The sequence below is a fragment of the Marmota marmota genome, unplaced genomic scaffold (genome assembly GCF_001458135.2).
Source record: "Marmota marmota marmota unplaced genomic scaffold, marMar, whole genome shotgun sequence".
Lineage (NCBI taxonomy): Eukaryota > Metazoa > Chordata > Mammalia > Rodentia > Sciuridae > Marmota > Marmota marmota.
In genome coordinates, this window is record NW_026000078.1 from 620,793 (window position 1) to 648,077 (window position 27,285).

Consider the following 27,285-nt stretch of genomic DNA (forward strand, 5'->3'; position numbering starts at 1 on the left):
AATTCTCTCTACTCTCCCTCCCTCCCTCTCATCACTCTATCTTTAAAAAAAAAAAAAAAAAAAAAAAAGAAGAAACATTATTTTCCTCTCTGGAGGTTGAGAGCTGGAACCATATATGTATTATAGTTTTCTTTCTTTTGGAAAGTGATGGTACTTAAGTAAACTTAAGAGAAGAAAGTAAAAAATATGTTCAATCTAGGTAGTTAGGTAGATGCCAGTGTGCTTAGCATTTTTGTTGTTTTCTGTTTTTGAAATGTGGTATTATTTACAAAAAAGAATGAGAGAATAAAAATGTGTAATTATAATTTTAAATATATAGCTAATTTAAAACTATATATTCTTTAAAATTAGCTTTTCTTTTTCCTTTTTCTTTTTTTAAAAAAATATTTTTCTGGTTGTTGACAGACCTTTATTTTATGTATTTATATGTGGTGCTGAGAATCCAACCCAGTTCCTCACATATGCCAGGCAAGTGTGTTACCACTGAGCCCCAGCCCCAGCCTCAGCTTTTATTTTTTCAAGTGAGATATGACCACAGCTTTAAAAATATCAAAAGTATTGGATTCTAACAATTAAAATACAGTTCCCTATCTCACCTTTCCATATCTGCAGACTGCTGAGCAAATTATACTAGTATTTTCACTGCCATATTTCTAACTACCTTGTTTATTGCTGTTTTTCTAAATAAATCTTAGATCTTTTCCTGTTGCCTCCTGCTGTGGTAGATAGGATTTACTTCTTTTATCTCCTTATCACCTCTACTCCCCTTGAACTGGCATGTGAAAATACTAACATGGTACTTCTGTTTTTCAAACTACAAAACTTACTCAGAAGGAAACGTGCTTTCCCAGCTTTAGTGACACTGGTCCTTAAACTCCCGGAAAGGGCTGGGGTGCTTTTACTAGTGTTAAATGATGTTAATGAGTTACTGTGCAGATATCTTCAGTTATTTTATCTTGCATTTTTGTAAACAAGCTATGGAATTTGCATTGATGGCTTCTGGTAGTATCTGAAAATATATTTGTTCTGTATCTCTTGAGTCAGACGGTATTAGGCTATTTTCCAAAGTATGATTGTGTTTGTATGAGGGATTCTTTGGTCCATTAAAACAAATAGCTCCTTTTCAATTCTACCACATCCATAACCAAAATTCTTTCATTTGGAATTTTACCAGTTATTTAAATGGCAAATAGTTAACCATTCTTTAGTGTATACTTGCATAATGATGAATTGAGAGTACATTCAATCTATATAATAATTTATATAGGAAGTATTTGTAAATACAGATAATCTATACTCTGTTAAGAAATCTGCATAAAGTAAAATTGTTGATAATGACCTTTTTATGGAACATAATTTTTTCCAGAATAATTTAGAAGAGGATGAAGATGTGGAAATGAAAAATAATATAACCCAGGGAGACAAACTACGTGCCTTAAAAAGTCAGAGACAGCCACGTTCCTCACCGACCTGTGCATTTAGGTAGATATGCTTTAAACTTTAAAATTCCTGGTGTGCTTCCATTCGTGGTTAAAACATTTAATCTTCTTTTTTGAATATCATCCCACAAATACCAAGTTTGGGTCATGTGTTTTGATTTATTACAACTATATGTTGTCTATTTACTATGTATTTTATCACTGTTTGGTAGTAGCTAAATTTTCAAAGCTTATTGAAAGCAATTGCTACATCTCAGTCTCTGGAATTCTACCTGAAGCTGCTAAGTAGTTAGTTGTCTCTTGTACTCTGACCCAAATTCCATTTGGAATTCTACCTTTCTCCCATGTGTGTTTTCTATCTTATGGCAAATCCTTACTGGTGTGTCAAGGCTTTATTATAGAAGCCAGGTGTGCAGAAACGAATTTATGCAAGCTTTGGCTACTAATCCCTTGGCTTTACTTTCTGTTGGTAAGAATTTAAAAAGTGATTCTTATGTGTGCCTATAAAATTAAAAACATGTTGATTTTGAAGGCTGAAATTAATCATCAAAATCAATGATGGAACTTGACTTCTGACTGCAGCATCTGAAACTTGCTTATAATTCAGAGTAGATAAAAAATTTACAATTAAAATAAAAGGTTTCAGACTCAATGTTGGTGCAAAATCTGAAAATATGGTCAAGATTCTTTGCAGCAATATGTAGGGTGACAAGGTCCCAGTCCACAAATGAAATGAATGTTGTGGTAAATGTCTTCTTTAATTTACAAGTGAAAGACAGGCATAGCAGGAAGGATTTTTTTTTTTTGTCACTATGATAAATATCAAATGGATTGATGGGATTTAGTTTCATTGTTATAATGCTTAATTTATATTGAATCTTTGAGTACTGGTCTTCTGATCTAAGAAATAAAGGTTCATGTTGAGGTTATGATTTTTCTATAGGATTTTCTATAGGATGGTGAGAAAATGGGGTAGCAAGCCTTGTTTTTAGGAACCACCAATGACCAGTAGCAGGTGGAGGAGGAGTTCCATTTACTGAGCATCTATTATAGACAAGGGGCCAGGTTAGGTCTTAGTTCAAATAAGAGGCTTAACAGAGTTAACACAAAGGTCTGCTCCATCATCCATGTTTGGATGGATCCATGTTAGGTCAAGTTGCTTCCCAGGGGATGGAGTTAGGAAAGGAGCTAACATTCCAACCCAGGACTGTTCAAACCCCTGCTCTTTTCACTCTGTGTTTTCTTTCTAAGTCAGTGGAAGGTTCTTCAAGATCAGCGTACATTGTTGGCCTTTTTTATTCACCATCTTTGCTTGGCACTGTAAGAAATAGCTTTATATTGATAAAAATAAATTTCAAAAAGCTTTATGTTTGATTTTTAGGACATCTTAAGGGAAAATGTACTTCCTGCTGGTTCTGGGATTTATTTTATAAATTAGATGAATACTAATATTCACTCAAGGTTTTTTCCCTTCAGACAGTTTAATATTTTTTACTGATTCAGTTCCATCCATATGATGTGCCTTTTGGTCTTTGCCCACATGTATGAACATAGTAATGCTGGAGCATGTGTCTTTGATTTCTGCAGGTCTGATGATGCAAAAGGGCTCCCAAGAGCAGTAGTGTCCCAGCCTTTCAGGTACTGTTAACAGAATTTCTGGTAGCTTGTAAATACACGCTATCTTTTAGATTTATTTTCTAACACTCAAACTGATGAAAGTAAACTGCACAGTTTTTTATTTTTTTAAATTTTTCCCTTTCTGTCCTATCTGTATTTTTTTTATTATTATTTGTTCTTTTTTAGATATACAATCACAGTGGAGTGTATTTTGACATATTATAAATGTGTGGAGTATAATTATTCCAATTAGGACCCCATTCTTTGTGGTTGTATATGATGTGGAGTTTCACTGGTGGTGCATTCCTATACCCCTCCTTCCCTTTGTTCTCTTTGTCTAATACACTGAACTTCCACCCTTGCCCCCACACTTATTGTGGGTTAGCCTCCGCATATCCAAGAAAACATTCTCTGCCATCAGCATGGGCCCAGGTGGTCAGTACCCAGTACCCAGGTCTGGAGGCAGACTCCCTGTGGTGAGGGCATGACCACATCTTAAGAAGAGCCTGCAGGCTGGAAGGCCTTTCTATGGGTGCCTTTGGAAAATGGGGGATTTGGGGGAGATTGGCTTATTTCATTTGCCATGACAGTCTCCAGTTCCATTCATTTAAAGGCAAAAACCATAATTTTATTCTTTTTTCTTATTGAGTAATAGTCCAGTGTGTGTGTGTGTGTGTGTGTGTGTGTGTGTGTGTGTGTATCACATTTTCTTTATTTATTCTTCTGTTCAAGGGCACTTAGATTGGCACCATAGCTTAGCTAGTATGAATTGTGCTGTTATGAACATTGATGACAGTACACTTTATTTTTAATGTTTGCTGTGAAAAGGAATTTTCCCTTCCCGATGTACCCCAGGGCTTGTGGCCATCATAGTGGTCACAGTATATTTTGTGCTCCCAGCACATTGTGGGGTCTCTTGTAAATACAGGTGCTCTACCATTGTCCTTTCAAGCTATTTTTTCAAGGTAGATTTTGCCTTGATTTTTTCCTCCCATTTCTGTTGGTCTTCTTTCTCCCTTATCTCCTTTACTTTATAGTTTTATTTTTCTCCCTATCTTCCATTGAAGGAGGAAACATGAAAGTTTTTCTCTGGAAGAGTATCCTCTGGCCAGGGGCCAGCACAGGGCTTGGACAGAGCAGCAGAAGGGTTTAGCCAAGATTGTTGATGAAATACCTTCTGGGGAACCATTTTGATAAGGCTCATACTATGTTACTATGTTTTAAGGCAAAACATGGTGTAAGCTGCTGTTAGGATGGATGACAAAGCAAAGAGTCTACAAGTAAATAAGCTTTTCACTAATAGATAGGAAAACAAAGTCCTGCTACATCACATGATTTGTATAGGACAAAATGATTTGTATAGTAAAACCATGACCCAGTCGTGGCTCTCCAGATTTGAGCCAACTCTCTCTGTTTCCACTTGGCAGATGTTTGTTAAGCTGCTGAGTCTGGGAGTGTGCTACCCAGTGGGAGTTGAAATGGGGGACAAGTGAAGCTTACCTCAAGTGAAGGAAATAGACTCAGACCAAGCAATGAAATGTCATCTGAGAATTATGATTTGCTGTAATTTACAGGATGCTTGCCCTGCTTGGGGATTCAGGCAAGGTTTGCTCTCTGTAAGAACCTGTTCAGTGGGAAAGTGTGGCTGGCAGGGCCTGTTCAAAGAGGAAAGAGTCATATTTTTGAGGTTTTGTTAAGTCAAGCCAAAGAGTTTAGGGTTTATGGGCACTGGGGAAAGATGAATGGTTTAAACAGTGGAGTGACATGATTAGATACTTAGATTTCACTGGAGGCCATCCACAACTTGAATTGTTAAGGAACAACATTGGAAGATAGTCCTAGTGTCACCAGAAGCACAAGGAGATCCCAGAGAGGGGGACCTAGACTCAGGTTGACAGGGTCCTCAATGTGCATGATGGAAATTATTTTCAGCATGCATCAGATATTGAGGCTCCGAGACCTATTTAGGAAAGCAAGGAGTACCTATTCTAGGGAGTATATGGGCTATCTCAAGAGTGAGAAATGCTTTTGGGGTTCTTGGGCTTATCTTTGAAAGGAAACTTGGTGAGGGGAGGGAATGGGAAAGAATGTGGGATGATATCAGTTTGGTGATCACAAGTCAGTTTATAGTGGTCTGGCTGTTCTCAGGATTCTAGGATCCTCAGGTTGACATCTGTTTCATCATATGATCAATAGGTAATATTGGAAAAGTGCTCTGTGTCATAGGTTTCATATCTCCCCTTTGTTCGGTCTCTTCTAAAAATGCATACATTAGTGTGCTAATTAACAGTGGAAAGGGCAATTTTCATAAGAGAGTGAATTTTTAGTGGCTTTAAGATTGTGAGTGGAGATTTATAGACTTCCCAGAAATTTAGGAGTGACAGGCCTGGGAGAGAGAAACTTTAGCATAAGGCTTTGAGTTAAAGATATAGTCTCTTTCCTGCTTCCATTCTCTTCTTACCTATTTTTTTTTTTTATGGTACTGGAGATTGAACTTGGGCACTCCACCACTGAGCCTCATCCCCAGCCCTATTGTGTATTTTACTTGGAGATGGGGTTCTCACTGAGTTATTTAGAGCCTCACCTTTGCTGAGGCTGGCTTTGAACTCTCAATCCTCCTGCCTCAGCCTCCCAAGCCGCTGGGATTACAGGCATGCACCACTGAGTCCAGCTTCCTTCTTACCTATTTTTTTTTTTTAATTTACCTATTCTCCCTCACTAACAATTGAGGCTAAGAGATAATGAGGGCTTACCTCGGCAGTTGTGGGCTGGAAAGGGAGGGATGGGTCTGAGTAGGACCAAGGATCTGCTGCTGTATGAATGCAGTGGGAAGGTAGGGAAGTGACAGGGACAGCAGGATCATGAATTTGAATCCCAGCTGGCACTTTACCAACTGGGTGACTTGGAGGAAGAACCTTTCCTTTGGGCTCTGTCTCCTTTCTTGCTGGTGGGTGGTATTATCAGCTGCCTCCTGGGGTGGTGGTGAGCATGACATAATTAAGGTTCTTTAATTTATTGTCCTAGATCATTAGTGCAATTTAACATAAACATAAAACAGCTTTAGTGTGAGACTCTGTCCATTTGTTTCCCACAAAGATTAAGTTCTTCCCCACAAGGATCTGTGTCTACTTTGAAGTCTTCAAAAGTGGCTTTGGCCCCTTCAGCAACGGCCAAAAGGATAAGCAGAGGTTCATCTTCAGGCACCAGTGTGAGAAGGTAATTTTTTTCTGTCCCTTTCCGAGGTACTGACTTGAGGTAAAAGGAGGTCTACAGCAGGTGATGGGTTTCCCTGTAGTTTTGCTAGAGGAGGGGACAAGGGAGAATGGAAGAACCCCCCAAAGACTCTGATCTCCCGGGGCTTCTGTTTCTATCTTGCTTGCAGGGTACAAGGTGATGGAGGGAATATCCTAGAGGGTCCCATCCATCTAGTGAATGTCCAGCTTGCTTAGTGTGATCTAGAAAATGGAGTTCAGTTGCACATACAGATGAGAAGTGGTATTATCATTTCTCACCTGATATATGTAAGCAGGTGAGAATGGACTAAAAGGGTAGGGGTGTTTGATGTAGCTGAGGGCTTAAGTATGCATGAGTTACATAATATACTAAGTCTGCTCTTAATTTTCCCCTTATATTTACTTTTCACTTATTTCCTGTGTCAGGACAAATAGAACCTCCAGTTGTATTCCAGGATCTCTAGTCAAAGTGTTAGCCCAGCTTCTTGGGTCTTAGTTAATAACTTTTAGCCAAGGAACTTGACATGTGTAAGTGAAGGGCACATATTTCCATGTCCCTGAGGAGGGGGAATAAAAGAGGCCATTCTGTCATCATTTGTACTCATCAGAATCCTCTCCATCATGTTCCCCTAATGTTTTGAACGTGTCCTAGAAGCACAAGCTCAGCGTGAGTACACATCGCTGCCTGAGTATTTTTTCCCTCTCATCTTTGTTTTCCATCCAGCTTTTCCATAAACTCCCGGCTAGCCAGTTCTCTAGGAAACTTGAATGCTGCAACAGATGATCCCGAGAACAAAAAGACCTCCTCATCCTCTAAGGCAGGTTTCACAGCCAGCCCGTTCACCAACCTCTTGAATGGCACCTCCCAGCCACCTTCCAGAAATTACCCTGAGCTCAACAATAACCAGTACAACAGAAGCAACAGCAGCAGCAGCAGCAGCAGTGGGGGCAACCTCAACAGCCACCTGGGCCCCCACAGCGCCAAGACCGAGGAGCATGCCACCATCCTCCGGCCCACCTACACCGGGCTTTCTTCCTCTTCAGCGAGATTCTTGAGCCGTTCTATCCCTGTAAGTTTACAGACATCACCTCTTGGTCCTCAGAACCCTGAATGCAACTTTTGTGCCTTGCCTTCCCAGCCAAGGTTGCCATCAAAGAAATTTAATAGTGCCAATGAAGCCTTCTGATCATCGCCTGCCCTCTGTGCTGTGAAACCCTATGCACCACTTCTGCTGGCTCCTCTTCAAGTAAATGCCATGTTTCAACTGGGTTTTCTGCTTTTATTTTTCTCTCCCTTCCTCCTTTTTAAGTGCTTTCTTTTAAAGGGCAAACAGCTTTTATTCCATTCATCATGGACGCTATTGACTTAACTTGCTTTTCAGTTTAGTTTTCAAATCACTCTGAATATATGATAAGAGAGGCTGGAGCTGAGCAATGCCTTTGACAGCATTTGCTCTGGTTGTGGTGGTATTAGGAATTATGACTTGGAATATTGAAATGTGGAAAGTCCTGAACACACAGTGTCTTCTCAGAACGAAGCCTCAGGCCCTTGACTGTTTCACCTTCTGCAGGGAACTGACCCAGAATTAATTGGTTGCAAATGGAAGGTGTTTTATAAGAAAGGCTCATAGGTAGGTGCCTGGGACTCAGGTGAGCGGAGAGCAGCAGAGTGTCACAAGATGTTTAGAATTAGCCATCTCTCTTCTAGAGATGGGCAGCAAACATGTTCTACCAACAAGATCATTTTTTAAGCTTCCAAGTTCCTTTTTTAATGATCAGTAAGCCCTGTTAGGACTAAGATGGAAGGAGTACTAGATCCCACATTTCAAGGAAATGTGAAGCCTGGTGGGCATGACTGCACTCCGGGCCAGAGCAAACCTATAGCCTCACACCCCTGCACAGCTACCGAGGTTTCTCAGCCATCATTCAGGGAGAGGCTGCTTTCTACAGGAGAAACAAAGGAGAAGGAAAAGTGCTGGTGGCTCTGCTGCTTGTGACCCATTCAGCAAAGCAGTAGCCCTGTGGCCAGTCCTTACTGGGACCCACTTCCATTTGCTGGTGTGTGTGTGTGCGTGTGTGTGTGTGTGTGTGTGTGTGTAGAGAGAGAGAGAGAGAGAGACAGAGAGAGAGATGTGTTGGACTCATTTCCACTCCCATCTCTACCTCAGGCCTCTTTTCAAAAATTTGTCCCCCATTCTCCACACTCACTCCTTTCTCTAAGAGAAGTGCCCGCATATAGAACTTTCCTCATCTGATTCTATTCCCAGTGATGTTTTTCACCAATATTTTAAATTACTTGATAGACTAGAGCTCTGGGTAATGCCAGCCCATCTACTCCTTAATTTGCTTCTAATCCCACTGTATAATTAAGTAGATATCTATCATTAAGACAGAAATCTATGAAACTGGGAATTAGGTGTAAAAGGATATTGTATTTAATTTTTCATAAAAATGTTTATAGATCACATACTTCATAGTAAGAATTGAGGTCCATCGGTAGTTTCATGTACTGATTAAGGGTCAGCCTCTTTTTTAAACCAGAATCAGATCTTTATATTTTCAAAAAAAAAAAAAAGTTATAATTATACAGATGCTTTGTGGATTTCAGAGCTAAAGGTTTTGTGTCCCCTACACTTATAGCCCAAAGCCAGAAGCATTGGCATTTTTTAAAAAATATATTTTTAGTTGTTGATGGACTTTTACTTTATTCATTTATTTATATGCAGTGCTGAGAATCTAACCTAGTGCCTCACACATGTGAGGCAAGCGTTCTGCCACTGAGCCACAACCCCAGCCCCAGCATTGCCATCTCCATTTCCCCCGGCTGATGAAAGTGTGGGGGCATTCTTAAAGTATTGACCTCCCATGTTTATATAACTTAATTTTATTCTTATTACATATTTTGTGACTTCTTTTCAGCTTTCCTCCTCCTCCACATCCCTTTTGGCTGGAATGGGGTGATTTTCTAATAATTGACTATATAGTTATAATTGTGGGGGCAGTTGCTGCCCCCACCCTCCTGCCTCCTAAATATATTATGTTATTGTAAAGAAAAGCACTGGTAAATCTAATTGCAAGCATCCCTCTCACTCTCCCAGGAAGTAAGAAGCAGCAGCAGGTCTCTGTGGTAGACCCTTTCCACAGGGCAACTGCTGACTTCTGGTGGGAAGTCCAGGGTAACACGGAAATTCCCACTTAAGGTGGAATAAAGGAGGAGGTTGTGAATTGTTTTTGTTTATGGTCCAGTGCAGCTTTTCTAATAGTTGTGGGTTTGTTGTCTAAATATGGGTGGCCTTCTTTCCAGTGCTGCTGAATGTGGGAGACTTAGGGTCTTTGAGGAGCTAGGAATGAGTCACTCACTAAAAATATTCTAAAATCCTTAGTTAGGAAAATGAAGTCTACATGGCAAATCCTCCCAGTACTTGAAGAAAGACCCAGAAACTCTTAGGGGAGAGGGTGACGGGTGTTTAGAGGGAGTCTAATATTTTAAAAGCTACAATTAGCATCTCTTTTGAAAGCTGCAATTGCTCTCTCACATTGTGCAGCAGTTCAGCCCCCAGAAAAATGTAAAAATGATTTCCTTGTTCTGTCATTAAATGCTCTAACACAGAAAACAGGAATAAATATTAAGGAATTCTTGTGGTTGTGACAGTATATTAAGAAACTGTTGGGTTTTATTTTTATTAATTTGGCCTCTTCCACTAGTCTTGTGGTCTCAATTGCCCAGTACAGTGCAAAAATATTTCATTTTTGTTGACCCACTTACTGTAAAAGAAAAAAAAAAAAACCACCAAAAAAACCCAGTTTCATCCCTGACAGAGGAATTTTCAAATGCGTAAGAAATGAGGGCCATGTGATCAGGTGTGGGTGGGGTGGAAGTATTTTATTAAGTTGAAATTACTTGTGGTATCTGTCTTGAACATTTGCTATGTTATATTTTTATGACACTTTTCAGTGAATTGCTATTCATCTACATTGTCCTTATCTGACCCTCAAGTTCTGCACCCCACCTTGGTCCAATCACAATACTCTTCTCACTCTGGAGGCTTGTTGCCCACTAGATTCTGAGCTCTGTGAGGGCAGAAATGTTGCCTGTGGGTTCCCATGGTTTTTGTCTGCCTTGCACCTGGAGTGTAGTAGGCATTCAGTAAGTATTTGTGGATTGAATAAAAAGGATGGATGGATGTTTAAATGTCTGATTGTGGTAAGAATTATTACTTCGGTTTTAAAGATCAAAATGTTCAGTGTCAGAGAGGTTAAAGGTTTTGCCTAAAATTGTATAGCAAATATTTAGCCAGACCCATAATTTGATCCTAGGTCAGTTTGACTCCAAAGATATATTCTTTTGATGACATTATACCATGTATGAACTATTATAAGCAGTTAAAAATAGAGGGATATCTAAGGATGTCTCAGTTTTGTCAAGAAAGATTGGGGAAAGCTGGGAAGACAGAGGCATGTCTTAGTTGGGCTTTGGAGGAGGAGTAGCAGCCTGCTAGGGATCTGGTGATGAAAGCAGGAAGAGGAGGAATGGCTATTCTTTGCAGTTCGAATAGCATGAACAGAGATACAGCCTTAGCACTTTGATTAAAGTTCTTAGCTTCTGAAGACAGGTAGACCTGGGTTTAAATGATACCTCTGCTACTTCCTTTGCAAGAGGAGTTTGTTGATTTATTTAACTTCCATGATTATTACAGAATGGGAATTTTAATAACCAGAGGCTGATCTAGGGTTTCCTTTGTGTGCACCTTGACACTTATGCAAATTTGTAGGACCTGTGTAGCATAAAGAATACAAACTATTTATTTATTTATTTTTGTAAACTTTATACAAACATATGACCATGTACTTTGAAAGGCATTGGTGCCCCTATGGAGTGTTAAAGCTGATGTGATAACAACAGCAATACTAATATCTATAGAATAATGTGGTTCCAAGGTTTGAGATTGTGTGAAGTATTTTGCACAGCACTCATTGATAGTGCTATGTAATTGTTAGCTATTGTTGTTTCAAGAGTAATGAGTATTCCAGTGTATCTGAAGCCTGGGGTTACCTGAAGATGAGGCTGGAAAGTTAAGCTGAAGCCAGACTGGGAAGTACAGTGTGAGCCGGAAGAATCTCGTAGACAGAAGTGACTTGATAGACCTGATTGGAAGAAACTAGTTCTGTTAGGCTGTGGATGGCAGCTCTTGGTGGAATTCCCTGAAGGCAGGGAGACTAGTTTGGATCCTCTTCATTGTCTTCAACCTCTACCTCAGCTGGTGTCATTGAATAAATACTTTGCTTAGGCAATGATTATTCTGGGTTTCAGCACACATTGTAGTATTGATACCATTAAAAATCATGTATGACCAATAGCTCTAGCATAGTTTTATTATGAACTTAAATATTTATTTTATAAACGAAAACCTAACTGCCCTAAGAAAACTTAGAATTTGTAAATATATGTAATGATTAGTTTTCCTTTAATTAGGCTCCTGTAGAAGCTGCTTTGGATATCACCTGTTCAGATCTTTTCTTGTGATTTTTAAACAATTGTTAAGTACTAGTTATATATTAAACTTCTTCATTCACTCTCACATCTTAATCTTCAAACACTGCCTGGAATATTTTCATGGTGAAGATTGGAGATTGTGTTCATGATGACAGTCCTTATTTCTTAGAACAGTCCCTTTCTGCTGCTTCTTCATCCCCTTTGGTTGTTTGCATTCTTGATAATTTTCCTAACTTGGTTTCTTCTTACCTTTAATTCATATTATAAAGTTGGTAAACTTTTCTGCAAAGTGCAATATAGTAAATATTTTTGGCTTTGTGTCGCAATTGTTTAACTCAATCCATAAATGAATGTGTGGCTGTGTTCAATAAAACTTCGTTAACAAAAATATATGGTGAACTAAATTTGGACTCTTGGGCTGCAGTTTGCTGACCCTTGCTTTAAAGCATTGCTGATGTCCATGTTTTAGTCACCTGTTCACAGTGGCCAGGGATGACCTGACACTAGAGCAGTAGTCTTGCAGCAGAGGTTTGAGGCAACGCATCTGTCTATGCATGTGCATTTCCCTACTTGTCCCCAGACACTGTTTCCCTCATCCTTTTCCTGCATTGGTCTCACCCTCTCCTGGCTTTAGGAAGACCTTTCTTGGGAGGCCTCTGACCTCTTCACCAGTTTCTCATCTTTCATGACCTTCATTGCCTGTGTCTCCTCTGTGAAGCTCTTCCTGAAATTTAACCCACCCAATGTTTTCTTTTTTATCCTCTGTTGCTTTCCATGGTGGATATTTAATATTGTTGTTATCAGTATGTAGTAGTGATATTACATACATGAACATGAATATCAATATTATTTATGTATTATCCATATACCAGATTGTCTCCAAATTTTAAACCTCCTTTGTGTAGACATTTCCTTAAGTTCTTTTGTATTTCATGGTTTCTGAATAAAAACTTAAAATATTTATTCAGTTCAAAGTTGAAAGGGAAATTGAAATTAAGTATCATGTACTTCCTGCTTTTCCTGCTCCTTCTTGTACTGTGGTTGAATTTGGCTTCCACATAGTTCCCTTTGCCAGGGTAGTAGGCATTCTTACACTCAGTTCTTTAGGGCTGTTCTTTGTGAGGACTCTGGTTGAGTTCTCTATCTCAGATTCCACCAGTGTAGCAGCAATCTTGGTAACCTGTGAATAGGGTAATTTTTTTCTGTGTTTTAACATCAGGCAGAATATAGACATACTATTAGGGAATTTTTAGTGCTTGAAATAGAACTTTGAAAAAGATGAAAATGTTGAATTCAAGCTTTGTAAAATAAACAGTTTGATGAAAATCTACCAAGGGATTGGCGTGTGCATTAAAGCATGCTTCACCGTTCCTTTGGAATAATGTCAGTGGTGACAATGATGAACTGCTTATTGATTGTTTAAACATCTGTCCCCAATAAAATGCTACTGCTTTCTGGTAGCATGTAATACCATTTTCTAATTGAAACTTGATGCCTTTTCCCTCTGCCTATTTTTGGTTTTTAAAAACCTTCATCCTATCCTGATTTTAAATATGATATTTATTCATGTTTATTTATCAAATATTTGTGAATAAACAGTGTTTACTAAAATAATTTATTTTAAAATAAAATTTATTAAATCTTTGTGAATTAATATATTTGATGTTTGAATATTCAATATTACATTCAACAGTGAGGATTAGTGCTAGCTTTCTAACCTTTTGTTGTATATTTAATTTGCTGTTTTTCATCTTTTTGGTGACCTTGCCTTGGTTCTGGTTCAATTTTTCAGCTAGGGATATTAATAGAGTCAAGAACATGAGTTCAGTCTCAGTATTGAATCACATTTTTGTTCCCTTTTCAAGGGACCTGAAATTTTTACTTTACAATTAAAGCAAAAAATTATTTTGAGGTCATCATGGTTCAGATGATAGCTTTAAATTTGCATATAAGCTCCTTATGTGCACATTGTATGTGCAGATATAACTAACTATAATTTAAGATTCCAGTGTTAAAAAATGGTTCATGTGAGTTTTCTGTATCAAGCCTTTCATCTCTTTTTGTCTCTCTATTTGAAAAGACTCTCCAAACCCAAACTTGCTTTAAGTGGCAAGATTGATCAAAAATATGTAATGGGAAAAATTGGTTTATAATCTCAAATGCTTTGTAGTTATTAATTGCCTTTATTATTCATCATAATTTTATACCTTCTTTCTTATGTAATATCAGTAATACTGCCTATTGTCATTTCATGATTTCTTGTTTTATGAGTAGTTTTCATTTTTCACCTTGAAGAGCATCAGTGATAAGTGATTTTGATATTGCTTTATTTTTTGCAGCTTAGCCTATTTGCCTCCAGGTTGGAGGCTTTGTCGATGTTCTCAGTGTTCCTCTTCCTTGGACGTTATGCCATTTTAGTTGACAGGTTCACCCTGAATGGGAGTTAGTTTGTTTCTCTCTGTATTTTCCCCCCATCTAACTTTCTTCAATTTTTACTTTATTTTTGACTGACACATAATAATTACACATATTTATAGAGTACAGTGTGATGTTTTGATATATGTATAATTGCATAATGATCAGATCAGGGTAATTAGCAAATCCATCACCTTAAGTATTTGTCATTGTTCGTTGGCTCTAACTGATCCTGTATGTCTTTAGTCTAGAAACAGTCTTAGTGACCTAGGTTTCTATCTTTTGTGATCTGGAACCAGGCTGGCTTCTCAGGCAGGGAAACAGTTCTGCAGAGGCCCCGTCCTGGGGGCCACGGTCATGGCTTCTCTCTACCTCCTTCTGCAGCTGGGAGGACCCAGTCCCAGCCTTGATGTCAGGCCAGGGACTTTAGGCCTATGTATCCACAGGAGTGGAACACTGCTGCCAGTTTCCAGCTCTGTAGTTGGTGGCCTGCCACTGTGTCTCAGTTTGTTTCTCGGTTACAAAGATGTCCATCTTGCTTTTGAGTCCTGCTGTGCCTTTTCTTTCTTCTTCATCTTTTAAAAACATTTAATTTAAACACAGAGGGGGTAGTTTGGAGCATAACTTCCAGTTCTGTCTTGACATGAAGTAGGGCCAGGTTCTGCAGCTTGCCCTTTTAGGGCCCCTCTGAGTCCTCCCAACCAGCTTTTCAAGCTCATCTCCCCTACTCCTCAGCGTGAACCTTCTGCTTCTGCCAGGCTCAGTTTCTCATGTCCTTGACCATGTCCTGCTCTTCCTGCCTGTGTCATTTTCTTACATGCTGTGTTCCCGACCTGGCCTACCTGACTCTTTCCCTTTGCTTCTCAGACTCCTCCCCAGCAGGAGTTGACTGAAGTCTTGCCACCTCCTCCCACAAACTCCAGCAGTCACGACTTTTTTGAAGTTGTCCTGTCCATTTTGGTCATTTGGTCTTGTCTTCCTTCTTTTGTCTTGAGCGTCATCTGTCTCATAGATGTAGGTCTTGGGCCCCTGCTGAATTGGGTGGTAACCTTGAGGCTAGAAACATCAGGTTGAATACATGACCTCATGTTTTCCTCATAGCTCTGGACTCTGAACTTCCTATACTGGACTCTGCTTACCTCTTGGTATTTGGTAAGTTTTTATTCCATGCTTTTGTCTTCTCTACTATTGAGTAGGTCATTTATTGCTTCCAAAAATTTGAAATTTTGTGAGTGTGCATGTGTAAGACCTTTAACCCAGGAAGGCATTTTTTTTTTTTTTGCAATCCCCCCTTGCACTAACATGGGAGTTCCTGTGGGTGTGCATCCATGTGCAAACAAGCATAGACCCCACGTACACATAGTGTATGAAGGCTTTGGATTTGCCCCAACAGCTGCCTCTGCTTGGTGACACAGGCTCTCCTTGATAGTAAAGTCTGAACTGCTCAGTGGCTGAGGTGTGGGGGTAAGAACCATTGTACTTGTGACAGTAAGCAGATGTTTCCTCCTCTTAGGGAGACTGTTATGAGCCTCTCAGCTTCCTGTTGAGGAAACCCCATGAGAAAAGAAGTCTTCATTTGAAAGTGAGCAAATAAGATTGGCCATTCCAACCTGATTCCCCTCTCTCAAGTACAAATTTCTTACTCTCTAATTTTGATCCCAAATCTTTACAGTTAAGAAACATGGGCTGTGTCCTAACTCATTAGGTCCCGGTTTCTATACCCTCCTCCCTTTTGATCACACCATGCGATCTGAGGCTCCTTTTCCCTCATTACTGTCAGCTGCTGCCCTTTATTCTTTCAGGGCTTTTGCATATACTTTTTAGCAACCATCCTAATGCAGGGCGACTGTAACATTTTTCTAATCATCATCATTGTTGTTTTTGTTGTCTTCATCGTCGTCGTCGTCGTCGTCATCATCATCATCATCATCATCACCATTTATTGAGTGCTTCTGATGTGCCAGGCACCCTTTTAGGTCCTTTATATACATTATCTTATTTCTCTAACTTGAAATTTACAGATAAGGAAATCAAAATGCAAGAAGCAATAACTTGCCCAAGGCCTCCTAGTGACTGTATTTTAAACTTCCTTAACTCTAGTGGTCTTTTTCTTTTTCTTTCTTTCTTTTAAATTCACTTGGAAATCCATTGAACAGACCTAATTGTTAGGAGCATTGCTTCTCATTTCTTTAATCCTGCAAGATTCCTTTCTAGCGTTTGCCTCCCCTCCTACCTCTGCTCGGTGACCTCTCTCTGACCCCTCCTCAGTTTCTTTCTTTCCTTTTGTAGGCTGCTTAGTCATTTCTGCCTCCCTTTCCCAACATTCTCAGTTCCACTTGGAACTTCTGTAGTCACTTTGTTATTGGCCTTTAAAATTAGATCAATTTAACCATTTCTTGTTTCTGTCCCTTGTTTCTCTCTGCTGAGTACTTTTGGAGAAGATTTTGATAACTTTGCCAATTGGCTCTATTTAAAAATGTATTTCTAATTTACTTGACCTTTCAGTGCTCACAATGAGTTTACTTATCCCTTTTGGGTTCTCTCTCCTCTCCCTGCACTAGCTATTCCAAAAGTTTTTAACATATTTTTTTTTAACCAGTAAACCCCCCTCCTAACCTCCAAGGTCAGTCGGCCTTGTCTCAAGATCATCTTGGGATCTGCTGAGAATGTAGAATTTACTGGAAGGAATTTCCTTCAATTGTTTTCTCTCTCAAAGTTTAACTGGGTCTGCTCATTTTTCTTTCCCCCTTCCCTTTTTAAACCAAAGAGACCCTACCATTTCTCAGTGGTAGCTCCATTTACTTGTAATGTTCTTTTCAAACTCTTTCAGGAAGTTGCCTCATCTACTTCCTTCCCCTCGAATCTCTTCGGTCTCTTCCTCTCCACCTGCCTACTGGTTTCCTTACCTGTTAACATGTGCACATCCACATTGGTAGGGCTGGTACAGCATAGGCAGGAGTCCTCCCTCCTCCCCTTTGTGATTTCTCCTTAATGGCCAAACTTGGGGAGAGAGAAGCCCATGTTGCTGCCTCTCCCACCCTGCTGGTGGTCTGGTCTGCAGCTGGAGGTGGCCCCCCATTCTGCTGAAAGTCTGCCACTTGGCTCCCTTAAGGTCAGGATCTGATGGTCTAAGTGGTCCTCATTCTTCTTAGTCTTTCTGCAGCATTTGAACAATATTGACCACCCTTTTCCTTGTGATTTTTCTTCTCCTTTGATTTTTGGAATATTATTTCCCGGTATTCCCACCCTCTCTACCCTGATCCCCTTAAGTTATTATGTTTCTGTCTTATCTTCCTCTGTCTGGTCCTTAGGGACTTGCCCCAAGGCATTGATCTTGGCCCTTTTCTCTCCCTGGGTAGTCTCCTCAGCATTTGCTATACTCCCAGCTTCCTGTGGGCATTTCCTGGGATGGAGAGAGTACGCGTTCCTTCAGCTGCCTGCTCCTCTTTGGTTTCTTGGCTCAACAATTCCATTTTTACTCACCTAATCATGCAAGTTAGACATGTGGAATCATCTTTGACACTACTTATGTCTTTCCCTCTGCTACATCCTGTCACTAAGTCCTGTCAGTTCTCCCTCTGAAATGTCTGTTTTTTGGAAAGTCCCTCCATTCTTACCTCTGCTGCCCTCATTGAGATGAACTATTGTATAACCCTTTGCATTTTCTCTGTTTTAAGTGTCCTCACCTTTAAACTCCCCTAGACTGCTCTGAGTATTAAATTTCTAAGATATATTGCTGCTCAGATCATTCTCTTATTTGGCATCATTCTGTGGTTCTATTCTGTCTGGATCTCTTGGCTTGCTGCTCAGGGCTCTTCTTTATAAGACCACGTCCCTCTCTCAGGCTCTGCTCCAGCAACTCTTCTCAGTCCTGACTGGCATTCTGCAAGAATGCTACAGCCTGCCCTGAGAGATCACTAGCATGTGCGGTTTCCTCGGCATTTCCCACTTTCCACTTTTTTTTTGTTTCCTGGCCTGGCTCAGTAGTTGCCTTTTTGATAAAGCATTAGCATCCCTTCCAGGTAGAACACCTCTTGCTTCTTGACTCTCATGGGACTTTGTTCACACCCCTGTCTCTCTCATCTTATAGTCAGGTGTATAAGAGTCTCCGTCTCTCTCCTTTGCTAGTTTTAAGCTTCTCAGAAGCATCTTTGTGTCCTGAGGTTCAATAGTGTAATAAGTGCCTAATAAATATTTATTGAACTGAAAGTTGGATAATGTATCTGCATTCACGAATTGTTAAGTTAGGGTGCTTAGGAGCCCATATGACATTATTAGCAGCCAAAGCACCAACAGAAAGCAAACCCAGTGTTCAGCTTTAGCTCCAATATACTGCAATCTGGAAGTTGTCTATTATTTTTTTTCTAGAAACTTGGCTTTACTAAAATAAGAGAAAATACATTTAAATCAAGTTTGCATCAATATAATTTTGGTGTTCAGATGAACTGAAAACACTCATGTAATGCTTGGCTGAGTCAAGCTGGGTGTCAACAATCTGTCATCTAACAATTGAGCTCTTTGTGATTGTTGAAAAGCATATATTAAATTCCCCCAGAAAAAGGAATCTATTAAAAACCATGTAGGAAGGTGAAGGAATATTTTATATAGCATTTTAATTAACCCAAATTGGCTTGTTAAATCTTGGGGCACCTAAAATGCTTACAGAACACTGTAGAAAAATGTACACATCTCTTTCAAAGCTAATTTTTATTACTGACCTTAGCCTTTTTTGTGTTCACATGATACCCATAAAACCTTATCCACCTATGTTTTTGTTCATTGTTTTTATATTAGCAGAGGCAAGTGCTTACAGTATGGAGAAAATATATTTGTAGACATCCATATCAATGTACACATTTTGCATGTTAAATTCTTAAGCAAAATAAAAACTGAAAACAATCTCAAAGCCATAAAGAGACCTAGGAGTGGAGAGGTGGTTATAGATAAATTTTCTCAGTGATGTGCTTCTTCATTAAAACTTTAAATACTAGAGCTATATATAAAATCCTATATTGCCAAATGTATATTTTTTTTCTCTTTAATTAATCTGTCACATTAAAACAAACCATTTTTGGTTGGATGCTTTTTGCCTCTGTTAGGACTCACACCAGGCATAACCAGCAGACAGTTTTTTTTCATCCTTTTGGGATTTGGGAAGATGGAGAAATCGTAGCAAAGAAAAAAGTCAATGTGGCAAAAGTCCATGAAAATTTTGAGACTAGATTTTGACCTAGTAGGTCTCTAACTTTCCAGACTACTGTTTCCTTTTATTCCAGGGATTTGAACAATAAGATATTGACCTTCATCTTTCATGCCCCTTTATAATTTGCTGCATTTGATATCCCACTTACAGTTTTATTAATTAACCATATGTATAGTTTTTATGTCTGTAATTATCAGACATTTTTCTATCATGATTGGGTAACTGGGCTGTTTAAAAAAGAAACACCTCCAGAATAGCTAAATTTTTAAAGTTAATACCTACATCTGCCAAAACAGATTAGTAGTGAATTTCCAGAACAGAACAAATTGTCTTGATCTCCTTACCTAACACTTTGTTTTATGTCAAATCTTACTGCTTTTAGGGAACAAGACTTTTTGATGTAAGTTTATATTTTGACTTAGAAATTTGAAGCTGCAAGTATAGGGCAAATTTATTCCTATTTTGGGGGTTGAATATTGTTGCATTATAGTTTTATGGTATTTATACTATAATAATACCATATATTCATAATAAACTTGATACAGTATTAACTCATTATAACCTTGTTGAACTTGCTGACCAAATGAGCTTGAATGTTGAGAAGTGAAGCTTTCTTGGTTATATAAATAAGTGCTAACTTACAAGTAACATTTACACTTCAGGTCTCAGTTTGTTCTCCTCCTTCATCAACATTATTATAATTATTTTTTTTGTATTTTGAGTAACATTTACACTTCAGGTCTCAGTTTGTTCTCCTCCTTCATCAACATTATTTTTTTTTGTATTTTGAATACATTAGTATTAATTCGTTATGGTAACAACAAAAACATTGGCCAAGTAGAACTAAAACCTTAATTAACCAAAATATTTATTGGATATTTTTTTTTAATTTAGAGTATTCCTGAAAAGTTTTTTGGATTCAGTCGTGATGAAAATAATTTTAAAATGCATTATCTCCTTCAATGTAATTAATATTCCATCCTTCTTATAGTTTAATATTTCTTTATTCACTCAGGATTATACCCTGTTTAAGAGTCTGCTTGTCTTACCTTTTTGTCAGGGTGAGAGACAATGTTGGATGGGCAGTGGAGTGATCACAGAACAAATGCTAGGAGTTGTCTTGAGGCATACACTATGGTGGCTATGCTTTAGAGCCACACTGTTGAGGTTAAAATCTAACTCTGCCACTTCCTAGCTGTGTGATCTTGGGAAAAATACTTCACCACTATTTTCTCATCTATGAAATGGGTTGTCTAGAGCATTTAATGAGTGAATATGTATGAAATGTTTAGAAGTGTGTCCAGCATATAGAAAGTATTCAATATATATCTATCTCAGAATAGTTAAACTGCCAATAAGTATATGTGATTTATTAAGAACTCCAGATAGTTTTACCTTAAAATATATTTTAATAAAATTAACTATAATAATGATACTTGCTTTTCAGATACAAATACATTTGCATTTTATCTTTTCTAGGATATTAGTACAAGTGGTTTTTAATTGACCATATGTATAGTTTTTATGTCTGTAATTATTAGACATTTTTCTATCATGATTAGGTAACTGGGCTATTTAAAAAAGAAACACCTCCAGAATAGCTAAATTTTTAAAGTTAATACCTTCATCTGCCAAAACAGATTAGTAGTGAATATTTTTTTATCCAAAATGTTGGGACCAGGAGTGTTTTGGATTTCAGATTTCTTTGCATTTTGGAATATTTTCATATTACGATAGACCTAAGATTAAACATGAAATTCATTTATGTTTCATATGTACTTAATAAACATAGCCTGAAGATAATTTTATGAAATATTTTCAGTGTGCCTGTATGTTGCCCATGACCTATCACATGAAGTCAAATGTGGAATTTCCTACTTGTGGTGCCATGTCAGCACTCAAATATTTTAGATTTTGGAGCATTTTAGATTTCAGACTTTTGGATTAGGAATGCCCAATTTGTAATGTTTTGGTACAGGGACACTTGGAGAGCATTTTTATATTTAGTAGTCCCATACAAAGGAAGCATGGAATTATGCTTTTGTTTTATATATATATAGATATTGGGTCAATTGAGGGACTAAGATGGCTTATCCATCTGTGGTCTGTCTTCTGTGCTAAGACTTCAAGTGGAGAGTACTGGTGTTTTCCTCAGATTTTTATTGGTTGTGGCTGAGTACATACTGACCCGTGACACAGTCCCCTGTCTGAGCATGCAGCACTTAAAATCTGAGTGCTCTGGGCGTCCCACACTGCCGCTCCCCAGGGCAAAGGCTTTGAAGGATTACTTGTGATTTGTTAAAATGAGTAGATCTTGTAGACTCTTAACAATTCTCTTCGTCTCTTAGTTCATTTCCATTAAGATTTTTATTGTAGGTTAGATGAAAAGGAAGTTAATTTATAAATACTGAAGTCAGAATAATTTTCTAAACATTTTATTGATCTTTTATTTCTTTTAACTTTCATTATAGCACATAAAAAAAATCATGGAGTATAATTTGTTTTGAGAACTTTGGTATTACATTTTCATCCCTCGCTGCCCAGTATATATATAATTGTTGAATGAACTGGCATCTCAGAAGGCCCATTCTTTGGCCAAATTGTCTTCATTTGTTTGCAGAGGCCTGCTGTGCCATTTCAGCCATGCGAGAGAGCAAATTGGATGTGTGAAAAAGGAAGCAGTAGAGACAGTGCTGAACTGTTTTTGAGGTTGGATTAAACACCACCTAGAGTCTGAGCTTTGCTAAGTAAAGCAAAGGCTTTGGGCAGAAGACTAATGAATATATAATTTATATGAGTAACAGAAACCCTTAAGGTATTCTAGATGTTTTATGCTTTCCAGATCAGTGAGTGCCATGATTCATAAAGTAAATAAACATAAGCGCACACACCCTTATTCACTCCCTATACTCTGATGAACATATAAGTGCCCTAGAGGAAAGTTCATCTTGATAAAGGTCACTTGTCTAGTGTCTATTTGCTGTATCTTTATTCATTGGGAATTGATGGAGCTTTAGAGGCGCTTATAAATACAAGTTTTGTTCTAAATTTATAAGCAATTTGAGTTTTCTAATTCTATTAGTGATAGCATATACAAATGTTGTAATTGGAACAAAAGCAAAAGTTACGTATGCGCAAGGAAGCCCTGCGTGCATGTGTTAAATTCTTGTAGCCTGGGAGATTCACCTGGCTCTGCCTCTGGTTGCTTGTCAGAAATGAGAAGAAACTAGGGAAAAGCAGCTAGAAAAATCACAGATCATTTTAAAGCTGAAATGCTAATATGGTAACTGGTATCCTGTAAGTTAAAAGTATGTCTGCTTCAAGGTGTTTGATAAACTTTACTGAATTTTCTCAGGGGCGTAGCTTTTTTATTCCCTCTGGGGACTCAGATATATTTATATTATAGTGCCCTTGTTCCTGATTGCCTCACTCCTGTTCTAAAGCCTTAGCATAAACCACGTCTGATATCAAGAAAGTCAATTTACCCAAACTTTTCCCTTCTTCCTAGCAGCTGTTGACATTTTCTTTCTTAACACCTGTAGCCTGGGGAACCACCCCTCCTTCCCTTTCCACCCCGTCCTAACCCTTTCTGGTGCACAATGCTCATTTTATACTATGTACATTACTATTTGTTGTTGACATCTCTGTCTTTTCATTTCATTTCTATTATGACAATGTGGTCTTTTACTCTTTGAGATTAGGGACTGTGACCTCTTTGGCTCACTGTATTAATCAGTATTTAATAAATGTCTATTGATAGGATATAAAAATCACTGGAACTTTGAAGCTGAACAAAGGAAGTTTGAATCCATTTATGCATTTGGAAAATGGATAGATTCTTTTTTGCTGACACCTATAATGTCAGATCAGTCGGGGCAGGCAATGGCCAAAGGAGGCAGATTTAAAAGAGCCGCTGAACAGGCTTTATTGAGATATCACTCCTGGGCGGAACTCGATCAGACCCACAGAGGGGACAGGAGAAGGGTCTGAGGAGAAACTGCGTGGAAGCTCCACCAGACTGGACTTTTATGGGGCTTACAGCAGGAAAGGAAGGGCTTGGGACAGGAAAAGGTGTTTCTAGGGTCCCTTGCCCCCTTGGAGTTGGTCAGGGGAGTTGGCTGAACTCCAGGATTGGCCAGGGGGTCCTGCTGATTGACAGGTGTTAGTCAGGAGATCTGGCTGATTGACAGGCGTTTCCGCTGGCATCTGATTGATGTTCTTTTCCAACTCGGGCTGCTTTGTTCTAAGTTGCCACTAAGTCGCCACCAAGTCGCCACCACCGACCTAACTTATATATAACATCACCAAAATGGCCCAGTTTCAAATTGATAAGACCCATTAATTAAATGCTGCAAATCAATTTAGTAAATTATTTCTGGGTGAGAGAAAGAAGGTATTTGGGAGAAAATCAAGTAATCTTTGTTGTTCTAAGGCATTTGATTAGAAGATTGTGCAAAAAAGTTTGCTATTGTTTATATTGATTTATGTCAGTATATTTGCTGCTCAAAATAACTATTTGGAAAACTTTCTTCATCTCTCTTTATCTTTACTGGTTTATTTATATCTATTATCCATGCTTTCTAATGACATATTCCACCCATGTTGTTTTTACATGTTGGTATCTAATATGATATGAGAGTAACTTGTTTGTTTACATGAACTTTGCCTGCTGTTTGTTAAGTTATGACTTTGAGGCTCATCTGCATGTGTGCCTTTGGGTCTTAAGATCAGATTTCAAAGCTGGGAGTACTTTGTATCTCTAGAAAGGATTTGTAAGATATTTATTAAATCCAGACCTTCTTTAAGGAATTTATTTAAATGGCTGCTAATTACATACATTGATATATATAATAAAAAAGCATATATCTTCTCAAGGTTTATTCTAATCATCTTCAATAAGTTATATAGATATTATTTAATATTTTTTGAATCAGTATTTTACCCAGAAGTCTAAGAACTAAATTCAGGCAACCTTTTCATTTTCAGTTAATATGTAATTTTAATCACTATTAATAAATTAGAAAGCCTTTTTAAAAAAGTTTTCTTGCAATCACTTTACATAGCTGAATATCTCATTCTTACTTAGCATTTAAATGCTTTATTTCCCATCTCTATTTTTTCTCAGTTTGTTTCATTTATCTTTTATATAATAGACCCAAACTGCCCTGTGTTGAAGGAGGAAGCTGCCTGATTTGCAGGCAGTTTTACATGTGATGAAATTTAACCTCAGCTTATGTCTCTCCCCACACAGTCCCTTCAGTCTGAATATGTTCATTACTAAGGCCTTGCCGCTCGGTGGAAGCTGTTCCTTCTTAGACATCTGGACAAGCCATGCGGAGGAGGGCACCAGCTTGCTGGAAGGATTTCTCTGCCTTCTTACCTTAAATTAGAGAGAGCACTAAGATAACACCTTCAAGAGACTTGAAACCAGACAGCTGGTTAATGACTACTGTAAATGCACTGAAACTACGTTTATGGAGATTTCAACACTTTTTATGACAGTTTTAATGTTGAATTTGGTATTTTGAAAGTTATTTTTAATGTATTTCAGTAATACGTTTGTTATTACATTTACATGTACAGTGTTACATTATGTATGTATTGTGAACTTCAAAAGACTATTTTGATAAATTTATAAATATATGAAATTTATGTAAAAACTAGACTATATTTTGATTTAGATTTTCCTGTTGTTTGCTACCAAAAATTTGTATTTTAAACTTATTTAGTTTTAGTATGGCCTTTGTCTTTAATAGTTCCTCTTTATTAAGAAAATGAAAGGGAGAAAGTTTTTAGGAAGTGGTTTTTATGTTCCCACTGTGAATATGACAGATCAGTGTGTTCTTTGGGGATGTCAGTCTAATTTAAAGAGTTCCTCCAAGTTTACTTCTACCAAGAGTAGACTTGTTTGATATGGTTTATTTAGGACAAAACCCTTCTCCGTCATTTTTGTTTCTTGAACCATTGAAATTAGCTTTGTATCCTTGGAAACTTAAACAAAACAAAACAAAACAAAACAAAACAAAACAAAAAAAAACTTACATCCAATTGAAGATTTTAGAGTCTCCTGGTTGTTTCTCCTGAAAGCCTGCTTTTTCTCTATGAAATGACTGAACATTCCAATTGCTTTTCTTTTTTTTCTCCTCTCAAAAGAGTGCTTTAAAAAAATGCCTTAAACCATTTATTTTTGCCTCTGTTTTCTCTTTTGTACATAAGCAGAAGAAGGATACATATTTTAAAATCCACATCTGAGGTCTCTGATCACTCTGCCTCTTATCATACAATGATTTTAACAACCGAAAAGCACTTCAAAAGAGTTATTAACTCGATTAGAATATTCTGCTTTTGGTACGAGGTGGTTGTTGCCTGACACCAGTTTAAATTAATGAGGGAAAACCTGAAAAAGATGCTGCTAAGTAGTTCTTTATATCCGGGAGTTATTTTTCAAACGAACAGAGTACAACTCCCTGACACACACGCAGGTGTATCTGGAACTAAGATGAAAATGAAAGGACCCTTTTATGGGTACTCATAGCCCTTTCATGTGAGTCTAATCTTTTATTTAGGTCTCCAGAATCCTGTTGGCTTCATTTCCAGGGAGCTGGAGGGCCTTACATCTGGGTCTCTTCTGGCTGCTTAAGAATGGACTCATGCCCACCCTGCAAGTGCTGGGTTAGGGGATTCATGTGTAGGGCTTGACTCTGAGCAGTTGAGTTATTTATAATGTATTTATTAGGAAGAGGTACCTTGAGACTATTATTATGTGCTTCAGCAAGACATCTTGTTCATGTTTTATGCTTTTAAATAGACGTTTGGATGAATGTTTGACTCAGGTTTGTTAACATAACCTTCAATAACTGCAGTACCAAAAAGTTGTGCTCAATTGATGAAAAAAAACAAAAAAAAATGAATTGTATGTTTTAGGAGTCAAAACTTAAAACAAGTGGAATTCAATGGTATATATTTTTTCTAAAGCTGAAAAAGTATTTTATTAAGAGTTATTGTAAAAAAGATTGGTTACTTATATAGGAAGATGATTGTATTTTTTCAAATGATCATTGAAAAGTAATTCAGATGATGTTTGTGATGTGTAGGGGAAAGGGAACCATATTGATGTTTTTAGTTCTGTGAACACTAATTTGTGTGCAGCTATTAAAATGATTGTAAAGTTGACTACTGTAAAATTTCCATAATTATGTGTGTACATAAATTATATGTATTTACATGTGTATGTCTTAAAATTATTTGTACACATGTGCTTACATAGATACACCAAGAAGGGGATGTATATAATATAGAAAGTATATAGCAAAGTAATTCTACTCCAGTAATAAAAATTGTTTGACATGTATTTTGTTATGAATAGTTTATCTTCCAAAATATATTTTGTTCTATTTTAAAGTATAGACGAATACACTGCTAATAAATAATAAAAGTCTTATGAAATTTGCTTCTTGACTTTTATAACTTGGATTTGGAGTTATCAGTATGCCAAAGTTCATCATTTTATTTTTGACTCAGTGTGGTTGGTTCCTTTTGGGTTTCTCAAGATCTTCCTTCTGGATTCTTAGTTTATCTCTTATTGACCCTCTAGGTTGTGGCCATTGCTGGAAATACATGAGTTCAGAGAAACCTTGTGTTTTGAATTCTGTTTTACAGAAGCCAGATAATGCTAGCTTCTCCCTCCATTCCTCCTACCCCCCCGTTTCCTTTCTGTTAGTAAAATACTGATCACGACCAGTGTTTGGGTCCTGCTAGGTCATTTATGACTATCAGTGACTGTTGGGTGACATAATACTAGTTATCAATTCCTTTTCAGAAAGGCTGACCCTTTTTCTTAATGGAAAAATTCTAGAAATACATTAGATGGAACAAACTTCACAT

At 37.9% G+C, this 27,285-nt stretch overlaps 1 protein-coding gene across 5 annotated transcripts in view; it reads left to right on the top strand.

Moving 5' to 3' along the window:
- The window catches only part of Cdc14a (cell division cycle 14A), a 162,168-nt gene extending 135,317 nt beyond the window's left edge, over positions 1-26,851 (top strand). The window contains exons 11-15 of one of the 5 annotated variants that reach the window (XR_007351805.1): positions 1,367-1,482; positions 3,027-3,077; positions 6,153-6,272; positions 7,014-7,536; positions 24,653-24,741. Coding sequence is in view for 3 of the 5 variants with exons in the window: in XM_015502611.2 (XP_015358097.1) it covers positions 1,367-1,482; positions 3,027-3,077; positions 6,153-6,272; positions 7,014-7,476 (750 nt within the window). In the remaining 2 variants the exon portion in view is untranslated. Of the gene's footprint in view, positions 1-1,366; positions 1,483-3,026; positions 3,078-6,152; positions 6,273-7,013; positions 7,550-24,652 lie in introns of those variants that run through there. The other 4 variants (XR_007351804.1, XM_015502612.2, XM_015502611.2 and 1 more) reach the window with 4 other exon arrangements.
- The last annotated feature ends 434 nt before the right edge of the window (positions 26,852-27,285 follow it).